The sequence below is a fragment of the Miniopterus schreibersii genome (genome assembly GCF_964146895.1).
Source record: "Miniopterus schreibersii genome assembly, chromosome: 2".
Lineage (NCBI taxonomy): Eukaryota > Metazoa > Chordata > Mammalia > Chiroptera > Miniopteridae > Miniopterus > Miniopterus schreibersii.
In genome coordinates this window covers 120,356,827-120,381,810 of record NC_138102.1, presented here as the reverse complement: position 1 = coordinate 120,381,810, position 24,984 = coordinate 120,356,827, and the positions used below count along the sequence as shown (strand labels likewise).

At 36.1% G+C, this 24,984-nt stretch overlaps 1 protein-coding gene across 1 annotated transcript in view; it reads left to right on the top strand.

The window, feature by feature from the left end:
- Window positions 1–24,984, top strand: part of OTOGL (otogelin like) — a gene marked incomplete at both ends in the record, with an annotated part of 121,229 nt that overhangs the window by 35,678 nt on the left and 60,567 nt on the right. Inside the window, 9 exons of the mRNA XM_081127763.1 lie at window positions 616–740; window positions 3,439–3,648; window positions 6,066–6,231; window positions 7,021–7,095; window positions 9,325–9,377; window positions 10,982–11,144; window positions 15,022–15,129; window positions 15,878–16,016; window positions 24,170–24,304. Of these exons, the coding sequence (XP_080983889.1) occupies window positions 616–740; window positions 3,439–3,648; window positions 6,066–6,231; window positions 7,021–7,095; window positions 9,325–9,377; window positions 10,982–11,144; window positions 15,022–15,129; window positions 15,878–16,016; window positions 24,170–24,304 (1,174 nt within the window). The remainder of the gene's footprint in view (window positions 1–615; window positions 741–3,438; window positions 3,649–6,065; window positions 6,232–7,020; window positions 7,096–9,324; window positions 9,378–10,981; window positions 11,145–15,021; window positions 15,130–15,877; window positions 16,017–24,169; window positions 24,305–24,984) is intronic.

Sequence of the window (24,984 nt, the reverse complement as noted above, 5' to 3'; positions counted from 1 at the left end):
GCCTTTTATACCATTTTTCCTCAATTTTCATTTGGTTTGTTTGCGCAACTTCATGATGGAACCTCAGTATTTCAGGCATTTCAGGCCTCATATGGAAATTGAAATATCGAACCAGAATTATAGACTATTTATTCTTTAGAACATTTGTATTTTCTCTGAAAAGAACCGTGTGAACTACCCATCTCTTTGTCTTTCCATATACTCTGAACCTCCCACACATTAACATTTTGGTTATGTGATGTTTCGTTAAGTCAGTGAGAACTGGATTTGAATCTTGGCAACTTGGCTGTGACACTTATCAGCTGAGTGAATGTTAATAGTTATCTGAGCTTCTCCTTTGCTTTCTTTCTAAAGGGGGATAATGACTTTTTTTTTTTTTCATGAAGCTGAGATGATTATTAAATAAAAACCATGTATGTCCAAACTTGACACCTTGTAAAGTCTTAATAACAGTAAGTTAATACCACATATATTTTTAAAAATAATAGAACATTTTAAGTTCTAAAAAGATTTCTTTATAAATTAAAAAATAGCATTCTTTTTGTTCACTATTTAAAGACTATGAACAAAAAAATGAATGGGAGAGACTAAGATGAATATTACCTTTGCTTCTAGTTCTCCATCAGGCATGATAGAAGGCACACCACAACTTCATGCGAATGCCTGGAGAGTTTCCTCCACTTGTTTTGCACCTGTTCATGTTCCTATGGTGGACCCCTGTAACATTAATCAACAAAACAGTAAGTCCTTCTTTCTACTTGTGAACTTAGGGGAATAAATAGCAATTTTAAGAGTGATTTTAAATTCTGATTTTTTTCATTAGGATAATATCTGTGCCATTCCTTGTGTATTTTTGTTTAATATTATGCCTTTACATATGTTTCTTTATGTAATGTAGGTTATTTTAAAAAAGAACTCCACAAAATAACTATTTTATTTACTACTTTGCATGCTTACATTTATTTACTTTGAGTATTTAGAAATCTCCCAATTCTTCCCAAATGTGAGCTAGCATTTTAGAGCATTCAGAATATTTAAATGCTTAGGAAAAAAAATCTCTGGAAAATCTCTAATAATGCTGTTATAGTCTTAGGATATTTGACTTCAGTTCCATAGTACGACAGCTCATGCGGATTCTCCTGTCTATTCTATCACATTACGAGTTCCTACTCACAGATTTTATTATGGTTTCATAAGTAGGAAGTCAGTGATCCAAGGAAGCTTTGTGCCATCAAGCGTGCAAAAATTTGAGATGGTCATGCTCCAGGTTTGCAATTTGCAGTGACAGCACAACTCACATGCCAAGAGTTTTTGGCTGTATTTTTTTTTTTTTTGCTAAAGTCACAAAAAACCATGTAAACAGCTATTTCACTGCTTAATTAAAAAAAGACATATTATTATTTTCATAAAATCACTGTGAAAAAAAGTGTGCATGCTTAAATAGATTCAATCTTTAAAAATTTGTTTCTTTAATTATTTTGGCTAGTTTACTGTTTTTGTTTGGTTTTTAAAAATTCATTATTAATATTGGTTGAGTACCCAGGAGAAGCTGTTATGATTTCTGGATTTTGTAGTGGTTGTTTGGTAGGATTCTGTTGATTGTTATACGGTCCTTGTTATTAACTTATAGTTTGAGTGTACTGGAAAAAAACGAGATAGTGCTGCTTTTAGTGCTGTCATGTCATCTAAGCCAATTTCCAAACTTGAAGGAGATTGTTCATCTCTTTGGTCATTTCTCCTATCTATAATAATAAAACTACACTAAAGCCTTTTGGTCTTTCTGGTTGAATACTTTCATCTCCCATTTAACAGCACTTTCCCCCATTTTGTGTTTAACTTTCTATTAATAGGTCTGCTCCTTCTTCAATTAGTTTTGTTCAGCTTGTTTCTAACTTTCTCAGTTCCCTCCTTGATATTGCAGCAACTTTATTTTTAATTATTTTAATAACATGTAAAAGTTGGAGTAGAGTACAATTGATAAATTCAGTTTTCCTTTTCTTTACCTCTTCTATTACATACCATTTTGTTATATACTTTTAGGACTTTTATCACTATATCTCACATCTTCTCTGATATATAGTTTAGATATTATCCTCTCCACCTTTGCCATGAACTATTAAAAAAAAGCAAATAGGTAAATTCAGAAAAATCCCCAAAGAAAGGAAAATAAATGGCTAAAAATCAATAACTCTGACATGGATTCTGAAGGATATTTTTTCAGAAGGATCTTGTTGAGTCACCCTTTTACTTAATGTCATTAGAAATATTTTTAAATCTGCAAATCCTTAGGGCACACAACAAAAGTCTTATTGACGTATTGCTTTGTTTTGGAACTTCTGGGGATGGGGAGTATGCATGCCAACAGCATGTTGTTAGAGTTTAAGTCATTTGTTTTCACATACATAGTCATAGCAATGCAAAAATATAATACTCAGATGACTACCATGCATTACCTTACCAATAATAAACTATTTAAAATACTCAACAAAATAAGTTTAGTATATTTCATTAGTTTGAAAACATTCTGATCTCTGGCAGCTCATCTGGTCTCTCAAAGACAATGACATCTCAAAGATTGATTAATTTTAGCTGTGAGGAAATCAGTGCAACCTGGGTTCACTACATCAAGGAATCATGTAGCCTTTCTTCAGAAAGTTACGATCTAGATTGTTTGGTCAAACTTGGTTATACCCATAAAGAATTCTATCTGATCAGTCATTCTCAAGTGAAAAGTCAACAAATTTTAAGAAGTAATTACACAGGCTTCCTCCTCACCCCAAAGACCTGGCAGTTATATCTCATGGCCTTTACCATATGTTCCAATCCCTACTTTATATTCATTACTTATTTATTCATGCATCCATAGATTAATTTATCCAACACTGTGCCCTATGCAGACATTATGTGCAATGACTTTGTGGCATCTGCCACATTACCATTCACCTCAGAAACTCTATTGGAATGAGATGATTCCCAAACTTTCCTGGATAATTATATATTCCAGGGAGTTGCCATAACATCCGCAACATGGCACCAATTTTATTGTGGATGGATGTCTGGAGATAAGCCTCCCACTGCTCACCAATTCTTTATAGTAGAGTTGGGGTGATTTCCTAAGATGATTCTCAGGCAATGGGGTGATTGAGGCTAGCAGCCCTTCTGCTACTCATGTTGTTCAGGTAAAACAGAACTTTCTCCCCCTAAATTATTACTGAATTTAGTGCTGTCACTAATATTACCAAAAACAAAACAAAACCAAAACAACAACAACAAAACACACAAAAAATGTAAGCTAAAAATACTGGCTCTTATTAAAAGTAATGTGCAATACAGTGTATTTCTAGGAAAACAAGAATCCTGGCTAGTTCTGGAACGTGATACTTAAGGTTAAGATCCCAACTGGTAAACGAGGTGCTGATGGGGCTCTTTGTCTGTTAGTTGCATACGCAGCACACTGTGATGTCATCCACCAAGAACTCTTTGCTCCTTGCCACTTCTACATCAGCCCCGGGCTGTACTATCAGCTGTGCCGCCACGACGCCTGCAAGTGTGGAAGCCTCTGCCTGTGCAATGCGCTTGCCCACTACGCCTACCTCTGTGGCCAGCGTGGCGTTACCATTGATTTCAGAGCTCGCATTTCATTCTGCGGTGAGTATGACGGCAATAGCACAGATAAAAACAATCACATAACGCTTTAGAGGTTTTTTGCACCGGTAATTACTGCTTTCACTATTTTAAAGTGGACAGTTAATATCCCTTAAGATATTTGAAATATTATTATCATGTACAAGCATAAAAAAATGAAGTACCTTGTTTCTTAAAATTGAAGATGTGTTGGTTAAGATCAATAATTTTTGTAATATTTTTTGATATAAACACACTTAGATTATGTGAAATACGTAATAGAAATGTCATATCTAAATATAGGAAAGCATTATGTGTTCTAGTGACGCAGCTGATTTGTAATTAGACAGGCAAGCTATGCAACAGCCAACTATCATCTCAAGTTCCTGGGGCTCTAGTCCTCATGGTTATGGTGTCTACTGTTCTCATTCATGGTAGATTGTTTCCTTTTCTATTTGTTCTATAATATTTTTCTGAGCTAATCTTTGTTAGGGCTCTGCCTCCCTCTACTAGAATCCTTTGGATTTCAAGAGTATCATTTCCTCCTCCTCTCCAGCCCCACAGTGGTTTCACAAAGCTTTTTCCTGTCACTCCAAAGGGCTTATTGGCCAGTGTTGATGTTATTTTCCTAGCTTGGGCTTTCTAAGAATGATAGTGTAAATATGCAAGTAATGTAAATTCATATAACACACCTGTGCAGGATGTATATGTGGGATTTTTATTTTTCAGAAGAGACTTTTTTTCATCACAGACACCCATAGAATTACAGCTGCTTTCCTAGCATCTTCCTGTATTAAGAGTAGATTTCAAGTCCAGGAGTTGGCAAACTACACCCTTGGGCTTCCTGTGTTTTTGTAAATAAAGTTTCTTGCCCATTTGTTTACACATTGTCTGTGGCTGCTTTTGAGCTACAAGGGCAGGGTTGAGTAATTGTGACAGAGACTGTATGTCCTGAAAAATGGAAACTATTTACAGTTTGGCCCTTTACAGAAAGTTTGCTGGCTCTGCTGTAGTCCATCCTTGCAAATGAGGATGGAGTGATTTTGAGAGTCCAAGTAAAAGGTCTCCCAATTCCTTGCCCCAGAAAGGATTAGTTTCATTTTCTATTCCCACATAGAGCTCAATCCAATAGATTGATCCTCCTGTCTGCCACTCAAATTTCTGGATATTATTTCCCTCTTCACTTCTGGCATCAAGGGATGTTACTCATCCCTTCATCCCCCGGCCTACCCCCCTCCCCCTTTTTTTTCTCACAAGATCAATGATATATTTAACATAATTTCAATTATGTTTTATCCAGCATTTTCTGGGTGTTTGTTTTTTAGGTTATTTTAGTTTGCCTACTCTAATCAGTTCAGTTTGGTCTAGAGAAAAATTGGAAGGGTTTAGAAAAAATTATAAACATGATTAAGAAGGCAAAAAATAAGCTATAAATATGAATCAATAAAGTCAAGTTTTGTTTTATTTGTAGAAGGCTAAAAGTTTACTTAGGTAATGCTGAAATAATGCCATGAAGAAGACGATGTCAGCAGAGCAGTCAATATGTTATCAGAGAATTGTGTGGATGGCCTTTCTCCTTTGCTAGTGAGAGTGGGGTTCTTAAGGCACCACCGGAATGAGCATTTCTGGAGGTCCCCCACAAGAGCATGAGATATGGTAGGAAGCTTTATTTGTGTGGAATTACATTCCTCGGTTTGCAAAGTCCCATTTCCCTTAGCAGAGCTGAAAGCAAAGCCAGTGTCCAGAGTTCCTATTCCATTGTGGAGCTGGGTCCAGTGTAACATCAGGCTGGTTCCAGTCCATCAGGCCATGTGTGTGGGGTCCACATGGCCATGAGCAAATGCAGGAGGGTGAGAGCACACCCCCTGCAACAAGAGCCCAAGAGAGCAAGAGAAGGAATTCCTTTGTTCAATAGCTTATGTATTTCAGATTTTGTGCCCTTTTAGTGGCCATGCTCAACTTGGCCGATGACTTGCTCCCAGGTATGACTGACAGGTAACCATTTTCTCTACGTCACCCAAACCTCACTGGGCATGCCTATAATATTCAGCCTTCCCTTTGTTTCCTTTCTAGTCATTAGCAACTGGGTTAATTATAGATACCAAATAGATTTGAAATGCAAGGACAGGAATTTTATTCAGACATATAAAATAAAATACCTTAGTTTAAAAACTATGGCACAGGCAATTAAAGAATGTTATAGAATGTCTCACTCAAAAATATTTCAAAGTAGAAATTTTATTTTTCTGTTCTACTTCTATCGAGGCAAAGATTGTAGTTAATTCATTCATTTATGTTACAGGCTTCTGTAATATTCTAGGTTTATTGATGCCCGGTATCTTTTTTTTCGTGATTTACACCTACCATAGACCTATAGTTGAACACAAAATGCTTCCCTGCTCTGTGGCAATCTCTCTCTCAGCTGAGCCCTCTGTCCTCAGGGGTGGTGTGCCAGGAGGGGATGCTGTACCATCACTGCTCCGCCTTCTGCCGCCGCTCCTGCATCTCTCTCTCCTCCCCTGAGCAGTGCAACGACGACTGCGCGGAGGGCTGCAACTGCCCCGAGGGCAAATACTATGAAGACACACTTCACTTCTGTGTGCCCATGTAAGTCTCAGGAATGGGTTGACAGCATCCAGTGTCTATCTCCTTTTTTCTCTTACAGGCTAAACAGGCCTTCATGCTGTTTCTTTCTTAATCTAACTGACTCAGCACCATTCATTGGGAAAAATAATTTTCTCCCCTATTGAACAGCGACTTTTTCCATAAAGCAAGTGTGCATATATGCAAAGATCTGCTTGTGAGTCATTTCTTTAATATTTCCTAATGTCTTTACCTTATTTATATATATTTAGCCCTGTACTTGTTTACAAATAGCTACAGAAAGAGCTAAGGAATCTGATGGTTAATCCTGGAGTGTATTTCTCCTCATTTTTATCATATCAAAGTTAATGACAAGGTTTATGTTTCCCTGTCATGTGGGAACCTTCAGTAGCAGCATTGCAGTGCCTGTCAGCACTCAGAAACGTCTGCAATCTCATGTGAGATAAAGGCTTCTGTCTTATATGAGGGTTAAATGATGTGTCAGTTATGTTTCTCTCACGGGCATCCAGGGACTTTTTGTGACTAACCCAACACAATCTGCATTGTGACTAAAACAATACAGACTTTTTATTTTAGAAAACAAAATCTAAAGCTACACAAAACCTCATATTTAAATGATTTCTGCCATTTGCATGACTTAATTGCATGTAGCCTCCTAGAGTGATGCCATCTTTAGAATGTGCCTTTAAATTACCAATACAGTGCATGGGGTCTACTTGAAGTTTGGTGTTTTCTGAAATCTATCTGTATATATCCTATTTTACTAATTTAACTTTTTTTTCTTTCTTACAGATTTCACTGCCGGTGTCATTATAGGGGCAGCGTTTATCAACCTGGAGAGCTTATTCCAACACCCTCAGGCTTATGGTAGATTTCAATGATGGTGACTGTACTTGATGAATAACATGTACTGATGTAATTTCTTAACACAAACCATAAATTGAAATATGATTACTGTAATTTAAAAATGCAGATAACCCTAACAGAACCTTTAAAATCATGTAATATATATTTCGTTGCAACATGGAATGCCTAAGGCTTGTACTCATAACTGCAGAGAAGAGCGGGATTGAAGTGCCATGCAGCGGAATGGAAGCCCTTTGATCAGTTTGGTTTTTTAGATGAAAGTTAGGAGTGAGGTGGGTGTTCAAATAATGCAAGTTACTGAGGGGTTTTTGTTTTGTGGTTTACCCACCGGCTTAAAAATAGCAATTCCAAAATGGATTTAACCACGTCATATGCTGGAGTCAGTGTACCACCTCCCTAGGAACATTGATCCTGGTGAGATAACACTTATTATTAGGATGGCACAACACTTATTATTAGGATGGCACTCACTGGGGTTGTCGCCTGTCTGTTAAAAATGCAAACACATCCATACAGCAGTTTACATTGATCTACATCCAATTCCTAATGTTCCTCTTTTAGTTCCACCAGAGGTATCAACAGATGATAATAGACCATAGATAATAATAAAAACAATGATAATAATAATGATATCTCACCATTACTAGGTACCTTTTGTAGCCCTGGCACCATTCTGCTTTATATCTATTATTAAAAACGCTCATCACTATAACCCTAAAAGATAAGTACTGTTGCTATGTCCCCAGTTTACAGGTGATAAAATGAGGCACAGGCAGTTAAGCAACTTGGTAACGAAGCCAAGATTCAAGCCCAGGCAATGTGGCTCTGGGGTGATTGTTCTGTTTCCTACTTTGCTCAGCAGCATATTTAATATTCATGGCAGTATACTGTTTATGCTCAGTTTACCTTTACTGTTATCTCCATTTCCCTTCCTTCCATCCTTCAATCAAGATACAAAGGCAACCAGCTCTTAGATCTTTTTCTAGTAGGTTGTACTACTAGCCAACCTAAACCAGTTTCCTAAACCAGAAATCTTGGGAGTCATTTTTTAGACTCTTTCTTCCTGCTCAACACCCCTAGCTAATAAACCCCCAATGACTGTGGATTTTATTTTCTGCAAATAGTTGAAATCCCCCTCCTTTCTACTGCCACCGCCAATGTCTCTTACCGTCTCTTCTCTGGACTTCCTGTCTCTACCTGGTCTTCTTACCTCTAGTCTTGTTTTTTTCATTTTGCTAATGCGTTATATCTCTCTTGAATTTAACATAATTGAATTTATTTTAGTAATAGCAAAAAAATGAAGGAATCATTCTTCCTCAATGAGAAAAAAAAATCCCATTCGTGTAGCAACCTCATTTGCCATTCCTCCCACAAATGTCCCAGAATGAGTATGATATAGAAAAGCTGGCTCTGTGATCTGAGACCTATCTCTGCCATTCACAGTGTGAGGGAATCACACCTCTGAGTGTCATCCTAGTGTTAGATGACATATTAGCATAATTTTCGCATGACATGGCCCTTATATATTAGCTTCATCTAGGCTCCGACCTAGAACACATGATCTGGTCCAAAGCTGGAGGAAAAGCTGTTGATGTTGGAGTTACTGAGAAATGGTGTGTTGTTCCCCATCACAATAGCTTCTTTAAGGAACTTCAGGATTAATTTGGCCTGTATTAGGTTTTTGTCTTATGCCCTGACTTTAGAACTTAAGTTGCAAGGAAGATGTGGCTTCATTCTGTCTTCAGTGAGGCTGCCAGAATGATGAATTCGCACCAAGCATGTCACTTCTCTGGTTACGGTCAATCGTTCACCTCAGACGCTGCTAGCGTCTGATGGCAGCTGGCCTTTGCCTCTTTGCCACCTGCATCTCCTGTCACTTCCCGCATTGCACCTTGTTACATGGAACACTACTCTACCTCTGTGCAGCTCTGCCCTACGTTTCCACTGGGTACTATAGCCTTCCTACTTGAGTAAAGGCTATGAATTTTGGTCTTTGTATCCCCCATGCTTATCACACAGTGCCTCATACATATAAGTGTTTGATTAAAATGTGAACTGAAATAGCTCTCTCCAGATTGGACCTAAGCCAATAACTTATTTGTAAAAACATTCTATGGGCAAAAGTAACATTTGTATATATATTTAATCAATTCTTACCCATTATATTGTTTTTTGAAATACAGAAAAAAAAACAGATTTGGATTTATAATATTTGTTTACTTTTACTAGCCAGTGTTCAAATGGGACTGTGAAATGTGATGAGCCAGCACCACCCTCTACTGGTAAGATCTAGATAAGGTATTTTCCGTAGGAGATTTGGCTCTAGTACTTCCCTTACTTTTCCGGGAGAAGTCTTTAATCCATCACCCCCTCTTACCAATGTGCATGAATATAGCCTTGGGAATGTTCGTCAACATGGTGCTCCAGTGCTTCCTAACTTTTTTCACCTTGGAAATTATAATATTTGTAGGGCAGTCTGGCCTGAACATGCAAGGCTGCTTAAGGGCAGAGGTTATCAACCCAGGGTTGCTGCCTAGATTCTGCCTACCCCAGAACCAACCCAGGCGCCCCAAAGGCTTTAGGGACATGTATTTTGGCACCTGTTGTAACCCACTTGTGCAACAGAAGTTGTGAAACTACTATAGACCAATGTTTCTCAGATATTTACATGCACCCAATCACCCAGGGATCTTGTTAAAATGCCAGTTCTGATCCAGCAGGTCTGGGGTGATGCTTGAGATTCTACATTTCTGGCAAAGGTCAAGGTATGCCATTGCCACTGGCTCCTGGGTTATATTATGAGTAACAAGGCTCTAGGACTAGCTGCTATCACTTTTAAAATGGCATGTAAAATGTTATCAACTGTTATGTCTCTTTAGAATGTCATTTTACCATTGTATATCTTTCGTGAACATCCTATATATTAGGGGGATGCTATATTATTTATTTTCACCGTAGAAAAAGCCTCAAATTTTTAGCCACTGTGGAGAAATTCTAGGCAAATAAACAACAAAACCACTTTCATTGATTTTAATGGACAAGAAGAGTGTAGGCCGTTAACACTAATTGTGAGCTATTGCTTTGTTATTTATGTGCACCATCATGTGTATATTATTATGAATTAGCTTTGAACTATATGCCCTGGATTTACTTTAGAAGGATTCAGCCTTTCTAGAGCTTCTTTTAGATTACATTCGTGGACCACACACATATTCAGTAGCTTCTGGGCTGTCTCTGCCTTGCCCCATTTGCTTCAAGGTGACTCAGAGTTAAAGAAGGGGGAATGCAGGTACCCAGATTTCTTATGGAGGAATCCCACAAGATTTGATCCTTTTGGCTCCAAATAAAGGACCTTATTTAATACCTCTGAGCCCAAAAGCTTTCTGGAGGAATTTGAACTTCCTAGCTTACCTGTAATTATGTCCACTTCTGTTCTTCCACAGTAGAGTGAGGACTGATGTCAGCAATGACTCAGAGGTGAAGCAAGATGTAAAAGTATCACGCTTTTGTTGTTACACACAGATTTGTAAAGTTTAAATATACTAATTTTTATTCATCAAAAGTTGAGGATCTATGTTTGGATTAATCAGAATACCCTCAGAAAAGTATATACTAGTTGTATAGTTATTGCATTATGGCAGGAAGCTAAGGTTTTCAAACTGAAAATAGGTTTTGGAAATTTAGGTGTTTTTATAAAGGGAATCCGGCTAGAGAATGTTTGTAAGCTCATCAACTAAACATCACAGAGTAAGAGAATGATCTAATAATAACTAGTAAAATATCCTATGGTGACTTGTGTTTTGATACAAATGCACTTGAATATGATTATCCATCTATGGAGTGAATACAAACTTAGAGGTATTTTATCTGTGTCTTGTCCTTGAAGTTCGTGCGTGCCCTGAGGGAAAAGTATATTTCGACTGCAGGTTTCCTAATCCTGAATTACCAGCTGGTGGTGTAAATTGTGAGATTACATGTGCAAACCTGGCCATGAACTTCACTTGCGCCCCATCCTCACCTTGCATAAGTGGCTGTGTTTGTGCTCCAGGGTAAGCCTCTTTTTCTTGATAATACAGAACATTCAGGATTTAATAAACACAAAAGCACTTAAAAACATTATTTACAGAAATAGCTAAAATTATTGCTCTAGTTGACTGGTGGTTGACTAGTTGGTAACTAGAAGACTATTGTAATCATTGTTTTGTGTTCATGTAACATATCACATATGTTATCTGTGAGATAGTATGCATTACATATTAATATAACATGATTAAATAATGTCACACCTGTTAAGTGTGCAATATTATTCAGGTACTACAATATTAAAGCATTAATGCAATGTTAATTAATTACTATAGTATTAAAGTAATGCAGTATCATTAAAGTAATACAGTGAATTGATGAGATAATTCATTTTGGGATGGACTTAACATTTATTCCCTCATTCAACTGCAATTTTGGGAAAGTGATAGTGAACCACTCTTCATTGACTACACTTTAGTGCATGTCTTTTGTATATATGTTGTGCTGTTGCTGTTGATATTGTTATGGAGATACCAACTTTATCAAATGGATGTTATAGGAAACAGTGTGTTGAGTCTATATAGGGCACTGGATAAGAGTGGGAGCTCTGGTTCAGACACACTGGAGTTCAAATCCCAGCACTGCTGATGTTAGCTGAGTGATTTTCTGCAAGTTTCCTTAAAGTCTCAATTGGGCGTTGTGAGATGTAGTGTGTGGGTGTGTGTGTGTGCACTCAATAAATATGGGTCACTATTTTATGGAAGTATAATCTACTCTTAGTAAATTTCCTTTAATAGCAGGAATGTGTAGTACATATGAAAGCAAATACAAAATGGGGGGGCTATTTTTTAGCTTTCTGGCAGGTGGACTTACAATATGGCCTCACTGGCACTTTCTCTTCTGATAATGAATACAAGCAGTGCTCAGAGGGAGGGCCACCTAAGGCAAATAGGTCACCCATTCTTCCTCAGTGAGCATATTCACACAAAGGGATCCCTGGGCTCAGTTCATATAAACCATGAGCAAAGAAGAGAGAGGTTTTGTGGTCTGTTTCCCAGGGGAGTAGAATTTATCTAAATGGTCCCCACCTAGAATAGGTTGAAAAGCCAAGTGACTTGGGTCTGTACCAATCTCTTTAGAAGGAAGGACACAGGTGGAGGCTGAAAGAACAAGCCCATGCATGGGAAAATAAAGGCAGGTAGAAATCAGGCCATGGAGTCGATTAGCAAGGAAGACATTTTGGTAAAAAGAACAAGGAAAATAAAGCCTTTATTATGATAAAATAATTGAGACCTACATCATTGCTTATTTATTTGATTTGATTATGATTATTGCAGATGCATGGCTGATTAGATAAAGGTACATCCTAATTTTGTTTCATATACTTGTGGTTGATGCTATTATTTTAAAAAATATCTATTTGCTGTCACTTTTTGACTTTCAGTTCAACAAGGATTTATTAACTTACTGGTCAAATCTCATTACAAAAACTTAAAGAAATGTATTAAATAAATATAGTTGGAATTGACTAAGAGGCCTCTGACTGATTTGGAAATAATTTTGTTATTCAGAACTTTCTATTATAAAGTTGTTTATGGTAATATGATTTGGATTGTCTTCCATGTGACCTTAGTTGGCTTATTTTAGGACAATAAGCCTGTAACTTGTTTTCATGAGCCTCTTGATAGTGCCAGCAATTCATTGACTATAAAAGGACTACATGCCTTAGTTTAGAAGACACTGTGGATTAAAGAAATGCAAAGTAATGTAGTAGAAAGTCAGATAGAATTGGGTTGGAATACTGAGGAGAACTGGGTCCTCCTTCTTATTAACCGAAGTATGTTGGAGCAGGTTACTTAACCACTTGGAGCCTTAACTTCCTCTTTTTAAAATGGGTGTGATAATAAATATATATTTCTTGGATGCAGCACACCAGCCATATGGTAGGTACTCAGTAAATGTTTTATTACTTACCCTGCTGCCCAAGTCTGCTTAAAGCAGATTGCTTACAAGTGATTTATAGCTGTCTTCTTCTTTCTTCCAGTTTTGATTAGTTAAAAAAACTCATCAGTCATCAGCATAACCACTTGAAGCCACTACTTTAGCTGGATATGTAGGGATTGTGGTTCATTTAGGTGAGGCATCCTCAACTAAACAATTGGACAACCAATGTTTATGAAGCACCTAATATGTGGAACATTGTGTTATGCTACAGGGATGGTGGATACAAAAATTCATATATAACAATGGCATTTACCTTATGGGATTGTCACCGGAATTAGATGAGTTAGTGATGTATTTAAAGTGGTATAATAGTGGATGGGCCATAATAAGCACTGAAAAATATTAGTTTTTGTTGTTGCTTTGATGATCTGTTCGACATTTAGTGAAGCACTTGGCATTCGTTGTGAGGAGACCTCCAATAAGAGTTTGTACAAATTGCTATGCATAAGGAGTGTGGCACATAAAAGATTGCACTGAAATGATTGTGCTAAATTAAATCTTAAATGATATGAAGAGGTCCTTTAGGTAGAGCAGGGGAGGAGAAGGGTTTTCTAGGCAGAGGAGAGATGCAGAGTCCAGGGAAAGTGGCTCAAAGTATGAGAGGGTTGAGGTGAAAAATTATGGACTCTAGAGCATTATTGTCTGAAAGAAATTTAAATGAGATAATACATAATTTATATAGATAGATTCCTTTATTTACCTTTACTCAACAATTGATTGTCTGCTATGCACTAGATACTGGGACATGGCTGTTAATGAGATATTCTCAAGTAGAGCTCAATGTCAAGTGACAACATATACATTGAATAAGAAATTACAGTGCTCTGTTGGATGAGCTATGACAAGAGAAGCAGAACATAAAAGGATATGATTATTTCTATATGAGAGAAGAGGCAAGAATTCAGGATTCCTTGCTTCTATGATAATTTGTATAGCATTGAATTACAACACTTTAAAACAAATTCAGAAAAAACTTTATATATTTTATCTATTCTTAGTAGTTATTTATTTTTTATTATTTTACTATTATTTTATTTATAATATATTAACATTTTTATTATGTTATTTATATATTTAAATTATATTTATTATTAATTTTTATTATTTATGAAGGTATTTTTTGAAAGAATATTTTAATAATAGTGGGAAAATATGTACATATTTATATTAAGGTATTGAAATATATATGTATTTATTTAATCTTCATATCAAAATATTTTTATAACACACCAAAAGTAATTTTTTCTTGAGACTGAGTATTTTGTTTTTATTTTTACATTCATAGATATAGTAGGGCACTTTTTCATAGGGTAGTATTTCAAGAAGGCAATAACACTTTAGATAAGAGGAGCATTCAATACTTGACATGTTAAAAATAAGGGATGTGAAACACTCAATACATGGCTTTTTATTCAAAATACACCTGAACTAAATTCTCATGATTTTAACTTTAAGCACTCACAAAAGAACTCTTGATTCCTATCTCTGTACCATAAGAAAAAATGTTATACATCTCATAATTCACTATTTTAGAAAATATTGTTATACCCACAGACTCTTTTCTCTTAAGTAGTAAATATTGAAGAAAGGGGCCCTCACTACCTCTTTAAATGTTTTTTCAGAATAGCTCACTTTACCCAGGAATTTAAACTTTTGTCTCCCTTTTATTGTATTAAGTGATAACAAATGTTAAAATTATTGCATCCAATCATTTGCCTGGCATTTACTTTCTACTGTGGTATGCAAGGGATTCAACCCTTCCATAGGCAGATAGAACATGCCTATGACAGATGTAATGAATGTAGATGGTTTTGAATATGACAAGATTGCTGATTTCTTTGAAAACTGAAATTAGTAGTTTACACTACACTACCTTGCATTTACTTTTTTCTTTGGAAGAATGGCGGAGCACAGAGGAAAGTGTTATGTTCCTGAAAGCTGTCCGTGTATCTGGAAAGACTGGGAGTACCTCTCAGGAGAAGTGATCTCTACACCGTGTTATACCTGGTAATGAGATTCGTTTGTTTGACAGAAAATGTCGCAAGCAATTGTATTAGTTTCCATCACCTTGTTTTTTACTTAATGCGACCAACTTCAGCAAAAAACAAATCCAGCTCGAGTGAAGACGATTTTAAAGTCGTTCAGGCACTGATCAAGCTGCTAACTACAGGGGAATCACTCCATTATTTTAATGCATATTTGTTTAACACAGAAGAAAAGTATAAAATATGACAATTTGAAAATGTAGTAAGAAAAACTATCTCAGGTTTATAAGAAAGTGATAAATATTCTAAAGAGAAGGTCACATTTAATGGAAGGTTTTCTTTTGGGAAATAAGCCAAAGAAAACCATAAAATAAAATGGAAATATAATTTTCATAAAGTGTGGATAAAGATTCTAAGCTCATGAATGAAATTACACCTATGTATTTAGACTCAAGTATCAAAGATGGCATTGTGGTCTTTTGGCTACCAACATGCCTATGTTAAATTTTTCATTCCACCATCTGTTTCTAGCATGACCCAGGCAAAATTTCTAGGCTTGGTTGTGGAGTCTGATAATTTATTTAAACAAAGTGGTAAATATATGCCTAATTTGTCAGTGTAATGTTATCAGAACAAATTGGCAATATTTATAAGGGCTATATTGGCTCAGTGAATGTTCTTGAATGCAAACCACCCAATGTTTATTTCACTTGAAAACATTAATTAGAGCCATGTTTCTTACAATGGGAATTGGTGTTATTTTCTACTAGTGTTTGTCGAAGAGGAATGTTCAATTGCACATACTATCCATGCCCAGCAGTGTGCACAATATATGGGGATCGGCATTATCATTCTTTTGATGGACTGGAATATGACTATATTGGTGATTGCCAGGTATTTTTGATAAAGGTATGTCACAATTACTTATACTATTATTTACAATTATGTAAAGATAATATAAAAAGCAAGTATACTGGGCCATGTTATATTAAATCTATAGGTCACTAATACAATCTATAAAAGTTAAGCAATTTTAATCTAGTTTCCTTGACTCATCCTAAAGTTTTATTATTTATAAGTGATGAGCCAATTCTGAAACTTTCTGTGCCTCTGTTTTCTCATGTGTAAAGTGAGAGTAATAAGTAATTGGACCTACTTCTAGGGGTAGTTCTTAGGATTAACTGAGATATGCAAAACTTTCAGATAGTGCTTGATATATAGTTACTACATAATAAATGTGAACCACTTTATTTTTATTGACTTTGGTGAACACAAATGTTAAGACATTAAGTCACGTATGGACTATGTATTGTTTATGGCTGTAGCAATCAAAAGGCATTATTCTCAATTCTAGACATGCTATTTTGATAGATTTTGGTAAACCCCAGGCTTTGTATATCTGATAAAATCCTTCAAATTTCTCATATGTTTAATTCATTTGGATTTTCTGTATACCTAAATTTTATTTAGATATCACTAATCTGATATTTAAATTTCTAAATACAGAAATGTAAGCTTTAGAAATAAATTGCACAAAAAATAAACAAAACAATAGATTTCCTTCAGCAAGGTTACCTGTGATTATCTTGAATGCATGTTTTTTCCTGGCTTTCCTGTGATTAGACGTTTGCGTGTGATTCTGTTCTTTAAGCATACATGGAGAATGTGGACACATTCCCATTTTGTATGAGTTCAATTAAATAAGGAAACAAACAGTGTAATCTATAGCCTTCCAAACTTGAACAAAGCTCCTGCTTAAGTTTTAAGCCAATGAATTCCCCTTTTGGTACAATTCATGGTTTCCTTTGTGAACAATTTTATGTTTCTTAAAGAATAAATCTCAGGGAATGGATTTGGCGATCTGATAATTATTGATGATGACAACTTTCCTAAGGGGATTTTGTTTTGTTTTGTGTTCTTTTGATTATTTTTGGAAGGCACCATGAGGCATATACATTCTATAAGTATTTGTCTTTTTAGGACAAGCTTTATTTAGCAAACAGTTCTACATTAGAATTTTTTCATCTCCTGAAATTTAGGTTGTAAATGGAGGAGCTTAGGACTGTAGATAACAATTGAGAAATTTGAACATAAACTGATACCACTTTCTCAAAAATGTGTCAGGATAATTTTGTACCAAACTTCATTTCCCTGGATATTTAGATGCCTCTGACACTCCTTTAAGTTCTTTCCTCCTTTGACCTTCTGGATATTATGCAGTTTGAGACCTTCAGTGTCTCTTCTGGTTTCTTCTTTGTCTCTTTGTTGCCATTTCTTCTTGCATAAGCCCTGACCCCAGATGACTGACTTAGATCCTTCAGGGAAAGAACCAAGTCTTAGTCATGGATTCACAGCACAGAGCACCATGCTGGGAACATAGTTGTTCAGTGAATGTTGACTGAACTGGATGTCTATTCTTGGCAATCTGACCTTTTCTCCTAATGCTTGGTGTGTTTACCCACAATCTTAACCACCCCTACAGGCTGAATAGTTCCAAATCAACATGTACATCTCTGACCCTCAACTTCTATTCAAGTTCTATTCAACTTCTATTGCTTTCTAATTCAAGTTAATACCCACAATAATAATCCCCCCCCCCCCCATTCTGGGGACTAAACCTGCAACTTAGGTATGTGCCCTGACCAGAATCAAACCTGGGACCTCCCAGTGCACCAGAAGACACTCCAACCACCTGAACCACACTGGCCAGGCCTATGTTACACTTCTTTTGGGTTCCTCAGAAGGACTAGCACAATTATGGTGGCATTGTAAAAAACTGAAAAATTACCTGTTCAATTTTTCGACAGTCTCTACTAGAGGGAGAAACCACAAGCTTACACTTAATTAGTAATGTAATATTTACTATAAATGGATATGCATGCCTTCAATGTAAAGTATATAGAGCAGCACTTTTTAAACTTTAGTATCCATGCACATCATCTGAAGATTTTGTAAAATACGGATCCTGATCCCATGGGTTTGCAGCATGATCTTGGATTCTGCAATTTATTTTAATTTTTTTATGTTTTTTTAAAAATTGACTTTAGGGAGAGAGGAAGGGAGAGGGAGAGAGAGAAACATTGATGAGAAAGAGAAACTTCGATCAGCTGCCTTCTTCTTACTCTCTACTGGGGATCAAGCCAGTAGCCAGAGTGTGTAGCCCTACCAGGAATCGAAACTGTGACCTCTCCATACCTGGGAAGAAGCTCAGTCAATGGAGACACACAGGCTTGCAATTTTTAACAAGCTACCACAATGCTCCATGTCCAGGGCCCACTCTTTGAGTGATGTGGAACATTTTCTTCTTTAAAAAACTGATTTTAATTACTTTTAAAAATTTCCTCTTATCCTGAATATTAAAATTGAAGTCACATCTAGGAAAAAGGAAGTATTGTTGACAATATCATGTCAAACATGACATGTTTCCATTGGATATATCATTAATGTTAGTTAAATACACTTTCATTTTTATTTATTTAAAATATATCTTTATTGATTTCAGAGAGAGGAAAGGAGAGGGAGGGAGAGAGATAGAAACATCAATGATGAGAGAGTCATTGATCGAGCCCGAAACTGGGCATGTGCCCTGACCAGGAATCGAACCCCAATCACCTGGATCCTAGGTCGACACTCAACCACTGAGCCATGCCCGGGCGGGCTAAATACACTTTTAAGAGTATCATTTTAAGTAGTAAAACAAAAATTTCGCCAAACTTTATTTTCATTTGTATATAAAAATTTATTTAAAAATATTTATTAAAACTATTTAAAACCTTGTTCACATATCACCATCTTTGCAAACATTTTCCATTGTGTGACAATGATCGTTCTTATGCATTATTATTTCATTCACTTAATAAACACTTCTTATGGCCTATTTAATGTTAATAAAGACATGCTTATTCTATATACTCTACATTAGAGCAGATTTCTCCAAGAATATAAAGATGCAGCTAGAACTAGATAACTAGGTAGAGCTACCTCTGTCACCTAAGAGTGAAATGCAAATTATACAACAGTGTGGCATCTGTGCAAAAAGTAAAAAAAGAAAGAAAGAATGAAAAAGAGCTAGTGTATAAAAATCAGGTGAGGATTACATTCTGAATATAAGTCACTCCACATTAAAAAAAAAAAAGATTTTCTACCTTCTAGAAGTTATAAAGGAGATCATGGAATTAATAACATAAATTAAATGTATATTTAGAGAATATAATTAAATTAAAAAAGAAATTGTGGAATTAAGGAACAAATTGAGGCCCTAAAAGTATTATAGAATTGATAATAAGTATTTCTTTTAAAAAATGATAAATATGCTATCTTTCTCTTATCTTCCTTTCCTTTGACTATCCCAAAGGTGACTGGCAAAGCCATTCTTCCTTAAAAAAATCTTTTGATATTTTTTGACTGATTTCCTGTTTACCAACTGATTGTCTCCAAATCTTTTTCTTTTCTCTAGCTTAGTCTCATAGAAGAAACACTACTTTAAAACTATCTTAAAGTTTTAGACTAGGAGATGGGCGGCCAATTTAAAAATTTCTTCATTTGAGTTGTTTCAATAACATCTTCCATTCTATGTGCAGAGGTTTAAATGTAGAATGTGTTTGTGTGACTTGTTGGGTAAAAGTGATACCTGTATTCTCCCCTTATGCCTCTCAAATAGAACAGACTTACCCAAAAGCAAAAAAAAATTTTTTTCTTCAAATAGGAATCATTTGCATGTATTAGTTATCTTTAAGCCAATTATCTTTGTTGCCTAAAATGAGATTTTTAAAGTGCTTTGTCTTCCAGGTGCATGTTTGTTTGTAAACTTGGGAGTTTCCCAGATGAAATCTGAAACGGGCCCCTGTAAAGGTGGCAAGGAGAGACTGGGAGGCAGGCCGCTCCAGATTGGTAGGAGGCGGTTTTAGTGAGCAATGCAGCTGACATGTGAGGCGGGTCTGAGCAGCAGCGAGACAAGTAGCTCTCCACACTTGCCTGTCAGAATCTTAAGTTTATGTAGAGGCCTTAATAGGGTTCATTTACTTATACCATCAAAGGTCTCAGCAACACATTGCTCTCTCAAAGCTGTGTCCTTGAAAATGGCTCCACTGTGAGAATGGCAGGCAGGACCTACTTTCCAAGGATAGAGGAAGGGTAAGGAGCCAGGTCATGGATAAACTGCTCATCAAGTCCTCTCAATGACCCCTTTAACTGTGCAGTTTTTACTTATATTGTTTGTATGACAAACATGCTGAAGACAAAGAGGTCAGGGTCAGAAAGACAATAACTTGGACCTTTAGTGATATTTAGTATAATTTATCTTGTCTCTATTATAGTGGATATTTTCAACCCAAATCAGTTTTTTATAGCTTTCTAAGCATTTCTATATGAGGAAAACCAGAAAGGTTTAAAATTAAATTAAATTATATGATAAAAATCTAAAATAAATTACCCTCCAATTCTGATACATTAATGTTTCCAAATTTGAGGTGGAAATGAATCTATATTAATTTTATTTAATTTTTAGATTTATATGAACAATACTTTGTAGAAGCTTCTGTATATTTTAAAAATCTATTTGAGTAAGAAGATGACAATATTGGAGTTTATTGAATTAATTCTTTAAGTGCCCTTTCAGGAAATCAGTGTTTAAATAATTTTCTGCTTTATTCATATAAGCTAATTCTTAAATATTATATTTTTGTTAGAAGTTTTAGGCAAGAGAGTTGTGATCTTTTGCCTATAAGATTCATCTCCATTGTTAATTTTAGATATTAAGGTTCAGTATTTACTTTGCATTGTAGTAATTTACATACTATGTATTAAAACCTCCTAAAACATTTCAATAGCAACTTAACATGTTTCTAATAATTATTTTTCTACTTTTCTACTTTTTATAAGCATTTATTAATTACATATTTAAGTCTACACTCTATGCCTCTATGCTAGGAGCTATTAAGGGTACAGTTATGAAGACATTAACCTTACCCTCAATTGTTTTATATTTGGGGAGCCATTCATAAACAAGAAGCTAGAAGACTGGGCCAAAGGAAAGCTCTGTTGTGGGAATACAACCGATTTTGATTAGAGAAACAGTTAACGGGGAGGTTATATGGAAGCCCCAGGCTTGGTACTTGCATATTTCAACGCCATTATAATACTTCTTTATCAGCGATTTTCAAGTAGATTTCCTTTGCAGTGAAACACCTCAGGGTGGTTTTCCTTCTCAGGGACATTTGGTTAAATGTTTACTATTTCAGGAAACAGGAGGGAGTGGGTGCTGGGGTGATTTGTGTGCAAACCCCTAAGGGAAATAACCTTGAGCAGGGCAGTGCACCTCACAAAGGTGACCACTGAAGGGTGGTTTTGCCTCCCAGGTGGCAGGAATTAATGGATGCTCTGATGACATTGACGCAGCTTCGACAATCTCTGCGCGAAGGCTCTGCTCCCTGCTTGCTGTGTAACTCTTTTCTGTATTTTGCCGCTATTTTTGCTTCAGTTCAATCACTGTTTGTGTTTCCTCATATCCTAAGCTTGCTCTCACCTGTTCAGCTCCCACTCCACCATTACTCTATGTCTATTCACCCTCAGATCTTACTACAAAAATCTTTTTTAAGCCACTGTTTTCTGGTTCAAATACGAGAGATAATCTAATTGGATGGAGTTGTCTTTTTTCTTGCCAGCGTTAAAGTCCAGTGGCCCATGAGTGAATGCACTGCTTTGGGTCCAATGGGCTGTGGAACATATACATGGCTGCCTGCAGCTACTGTGTCAACAGGACCTTTGCGTGGGGTAGTGACTCTTGAAAGGCTAAGGCAAAGATAGGTGCTTAGACTGAGATGTCAAGTGAAATAATATACTGCCTTGAGAGGTGCTGACATTTTATGTTTCAGAATCGTGTGGGAGAATATTCTCCCAGGACCTGAGAATAAAGGGTTAGAGGAGTCCATGTGGCACTGGATGCTGACCTTTATCCCTCTGGCTTTGTGATCATAGTACTATGCTGCTTAGCAACTCCAGCATTATCTTCAAACCGAATATAACTTGAAATACATTAGAAAGGGAAATTGGAGAAATGTGATTCTTAGGAATTGATATTATTTCAAGTTACTGTCAACATAACATGTTATTACAAGGCCATAGACCACAGAATACTTCTTGGGTTTTTTTGAGTTAATATAAAAAACACAACTAACACCGAGGCACTTTAATTAGTAGTAATAGAAATGTGATGGCAACAGAAAGCCTTTCTGCCTGCTTTTCACACCCTTTCATCTAACTCTTTCCAAGAACAAGAGCAAAACAAAACCCTAAATTACATATTATTTTTGTTCTTTGAAAACCGTTCAGAAAGGCAAAAAAGAGTGGCATTATTTTTTTTGGAGTACAATGCCAAAATTTAGGCAATGCTTTGCAAAAGGATTACCAGGAAGCAAAAGCTCTCAGTGCCTATGAAGGGAGGAAAAATGGGTCACAGAGGGATCCATTAATCACTCTGTCAACGCCAATGATTGAAAACCTGTCCTCTAGTCAGTATGCTATAGTAATTACTAATGAGACAGGAAGAATTTAGATAAACCAAGAGATATATTGAGCTAGCGTTCATATTGCTGGAGATACGAAAAACTGAGTGTGAAGAATTTGCATCAAGGCCTATATGACTTCTAAACATTTAAAGACTTTCTTCACTTTGAAAATAAACACTGACCCATATGTCTAAAAATGAAAAGAATGCAGGAAGTGTGTGTGAGTCCTTGAAACCTGGATATTAAGTCCAGAGAAATATTCCTTTTTTCCCCCGATCTAATTCTCACCCCCAAGTTACAGCAGCATGGCTTTTAACTTTTGGGGAGATAAGGACCACTTAAAAAATTTGATGAAAGCCATGGGTTTTCTTCCTAGAAAAATGCAGATACTCAAAAACAACATTTTATAATGAATTTCAGTGTCTGTAAAACTACAAGAGCCATTCATGAAACTGAGATAGAAGATTAGAAACCCTGACTCTAGAGAGCATTTTCTTACTGAATCAAGTGGGGAGTGGCCAAAAGGAGGGGAGGGTGAAGTGAGAGGTAAGGGGGTTAGATTTAGAGTGTCTGAAGCTAAATAATATTCTTTCAAGCTAAGGATTTCCTACAACCTACAATTGACTTTTTTTTTCAACCACTGCTAGACTCTTGCTAATTTCTCTACAAGTGGGGAAAAAAAAAACCATTAGAGCCCGGGCTGGTATGGCTCAGTTGGTTGGAGCGTCATCCAATACAGCAGACGGTTGCCGGTTTGATTCCTGGTCAGGGCACATACCTAGGTTGTGAGTTTGTTAACCAGCTGGGGTGCATACAAGAGACAGCCTATTCTCTCTCACATCAATGTTTCTCTCTCTCTCTCTCTCCCCCCCCCTTTCCCTCTCTCTCTCTCCCTCTCTCTCTCTCTCAAAATCAGTTTAAAAAGTTAGAACTTTGTCTCTGCCCTTATTTAGGCAAATGACTTTGGACAGTCAGCTAATTCTTCTTAACCTCTGTTTCCTGATTTGTAAAATGGAGATAATATTTAATTCAAAAAGTACCATAAAATTAATGAGATAACATATATAAAGCTCAAAGGAATCCCTCAAATGATATGTATTATTTTATTTACCAAAATGTTCCAAAGTTTTGTATCTATTTCAGTTTTTATTTATAGGCATGTAGACTCTTTAAGACATAACAAAAGATGTTGCCAAAAATGAATTTTTGTAAAAATTCCCCTAAACAACATGTGTTTGGGGGTATTTATTGGAAATAAACTAGGTAACAAATTTGAGCTATTATTATTATAAGGTGGGAAAAAAAGCCTTGTTAGAAAAAAAAAAATTAACAGAAGATACTGGAGATAAATGTTTAAACATTAACCTATCTTTGTATATTTTCATGAAATTCTTCATATTATTAGATCAAAATGATCTTTATTTTAAAGGTAAGTTGTATTTCAGTTTCAATGCACACCATTGTACATCTTGGCCTTCTTTAAGATTTGTTAGTAAAAAATAGCTAAAAGTATATATAGTATACAGCTTTATTAATGTAACATTATTGACATTGCAGAGTGCAGATGACACAGATATATCCGTCATTGCCCAGAACAAGAAATGCTTTGACAACGATATTGTTTGTTCTAAAAGTGTTTTGATTTCAGTTGGGGACACTGAAATTTACCTGAATGATACTCCTTACAAAGAGGTTAGTGAATTATTTCTTTTAGGATCATTTTAACTTGTCCTGAGGATACTGCAAATGAAATAGAAACAGTTTGGGGTACTTTTTGTCTGTAAGTGGTTGCTAGATTTTGATTTTTTTCTTTGCTATGTTATGTGGCTGCAGTAAGCCATACTTGACTTGTCTTTTTCGGTTGTACTCTAATTCTCCGTATTCTAATTCTTTTAACTTTTCTTCATTCCCATGGTTATCATTCTGGCTGTAGCAACAGTCACCTATTACGTGAATACTTCAACGTGCTCCCAGCTAGACTCCTGACTTCCAGCCTTAGTTCCTCTCCTCTAATCGATCCTGCTGCACTGCAGTCAGGGTGGTTTTTCTAAATGGAAATCTAATCTGTTACTTCAGTGCTTCAAAACTTTAAATGACTTTCATTGCCCTTACAAGGCCTCACCAATCTGACCATTGCCACCACTCCTTACCTACGTCTCATCACTTCCTGCTTCAGGCCCATGTTCCAGAACTTGGGGCTGTTATCAGTTCTTCAAATGCTCGGTGTTCTTTCTCACACCTGTGTTTCTTCCTAAATGTTATTGCTCATACAAATCAACCTTTGACCTTTCCATTAACTTATTCTTATGTGATAGGTTTCATTTGATCTCTTTCAGGGATCCCCTCTTCATGCATCCCACTGTAGTGAAATT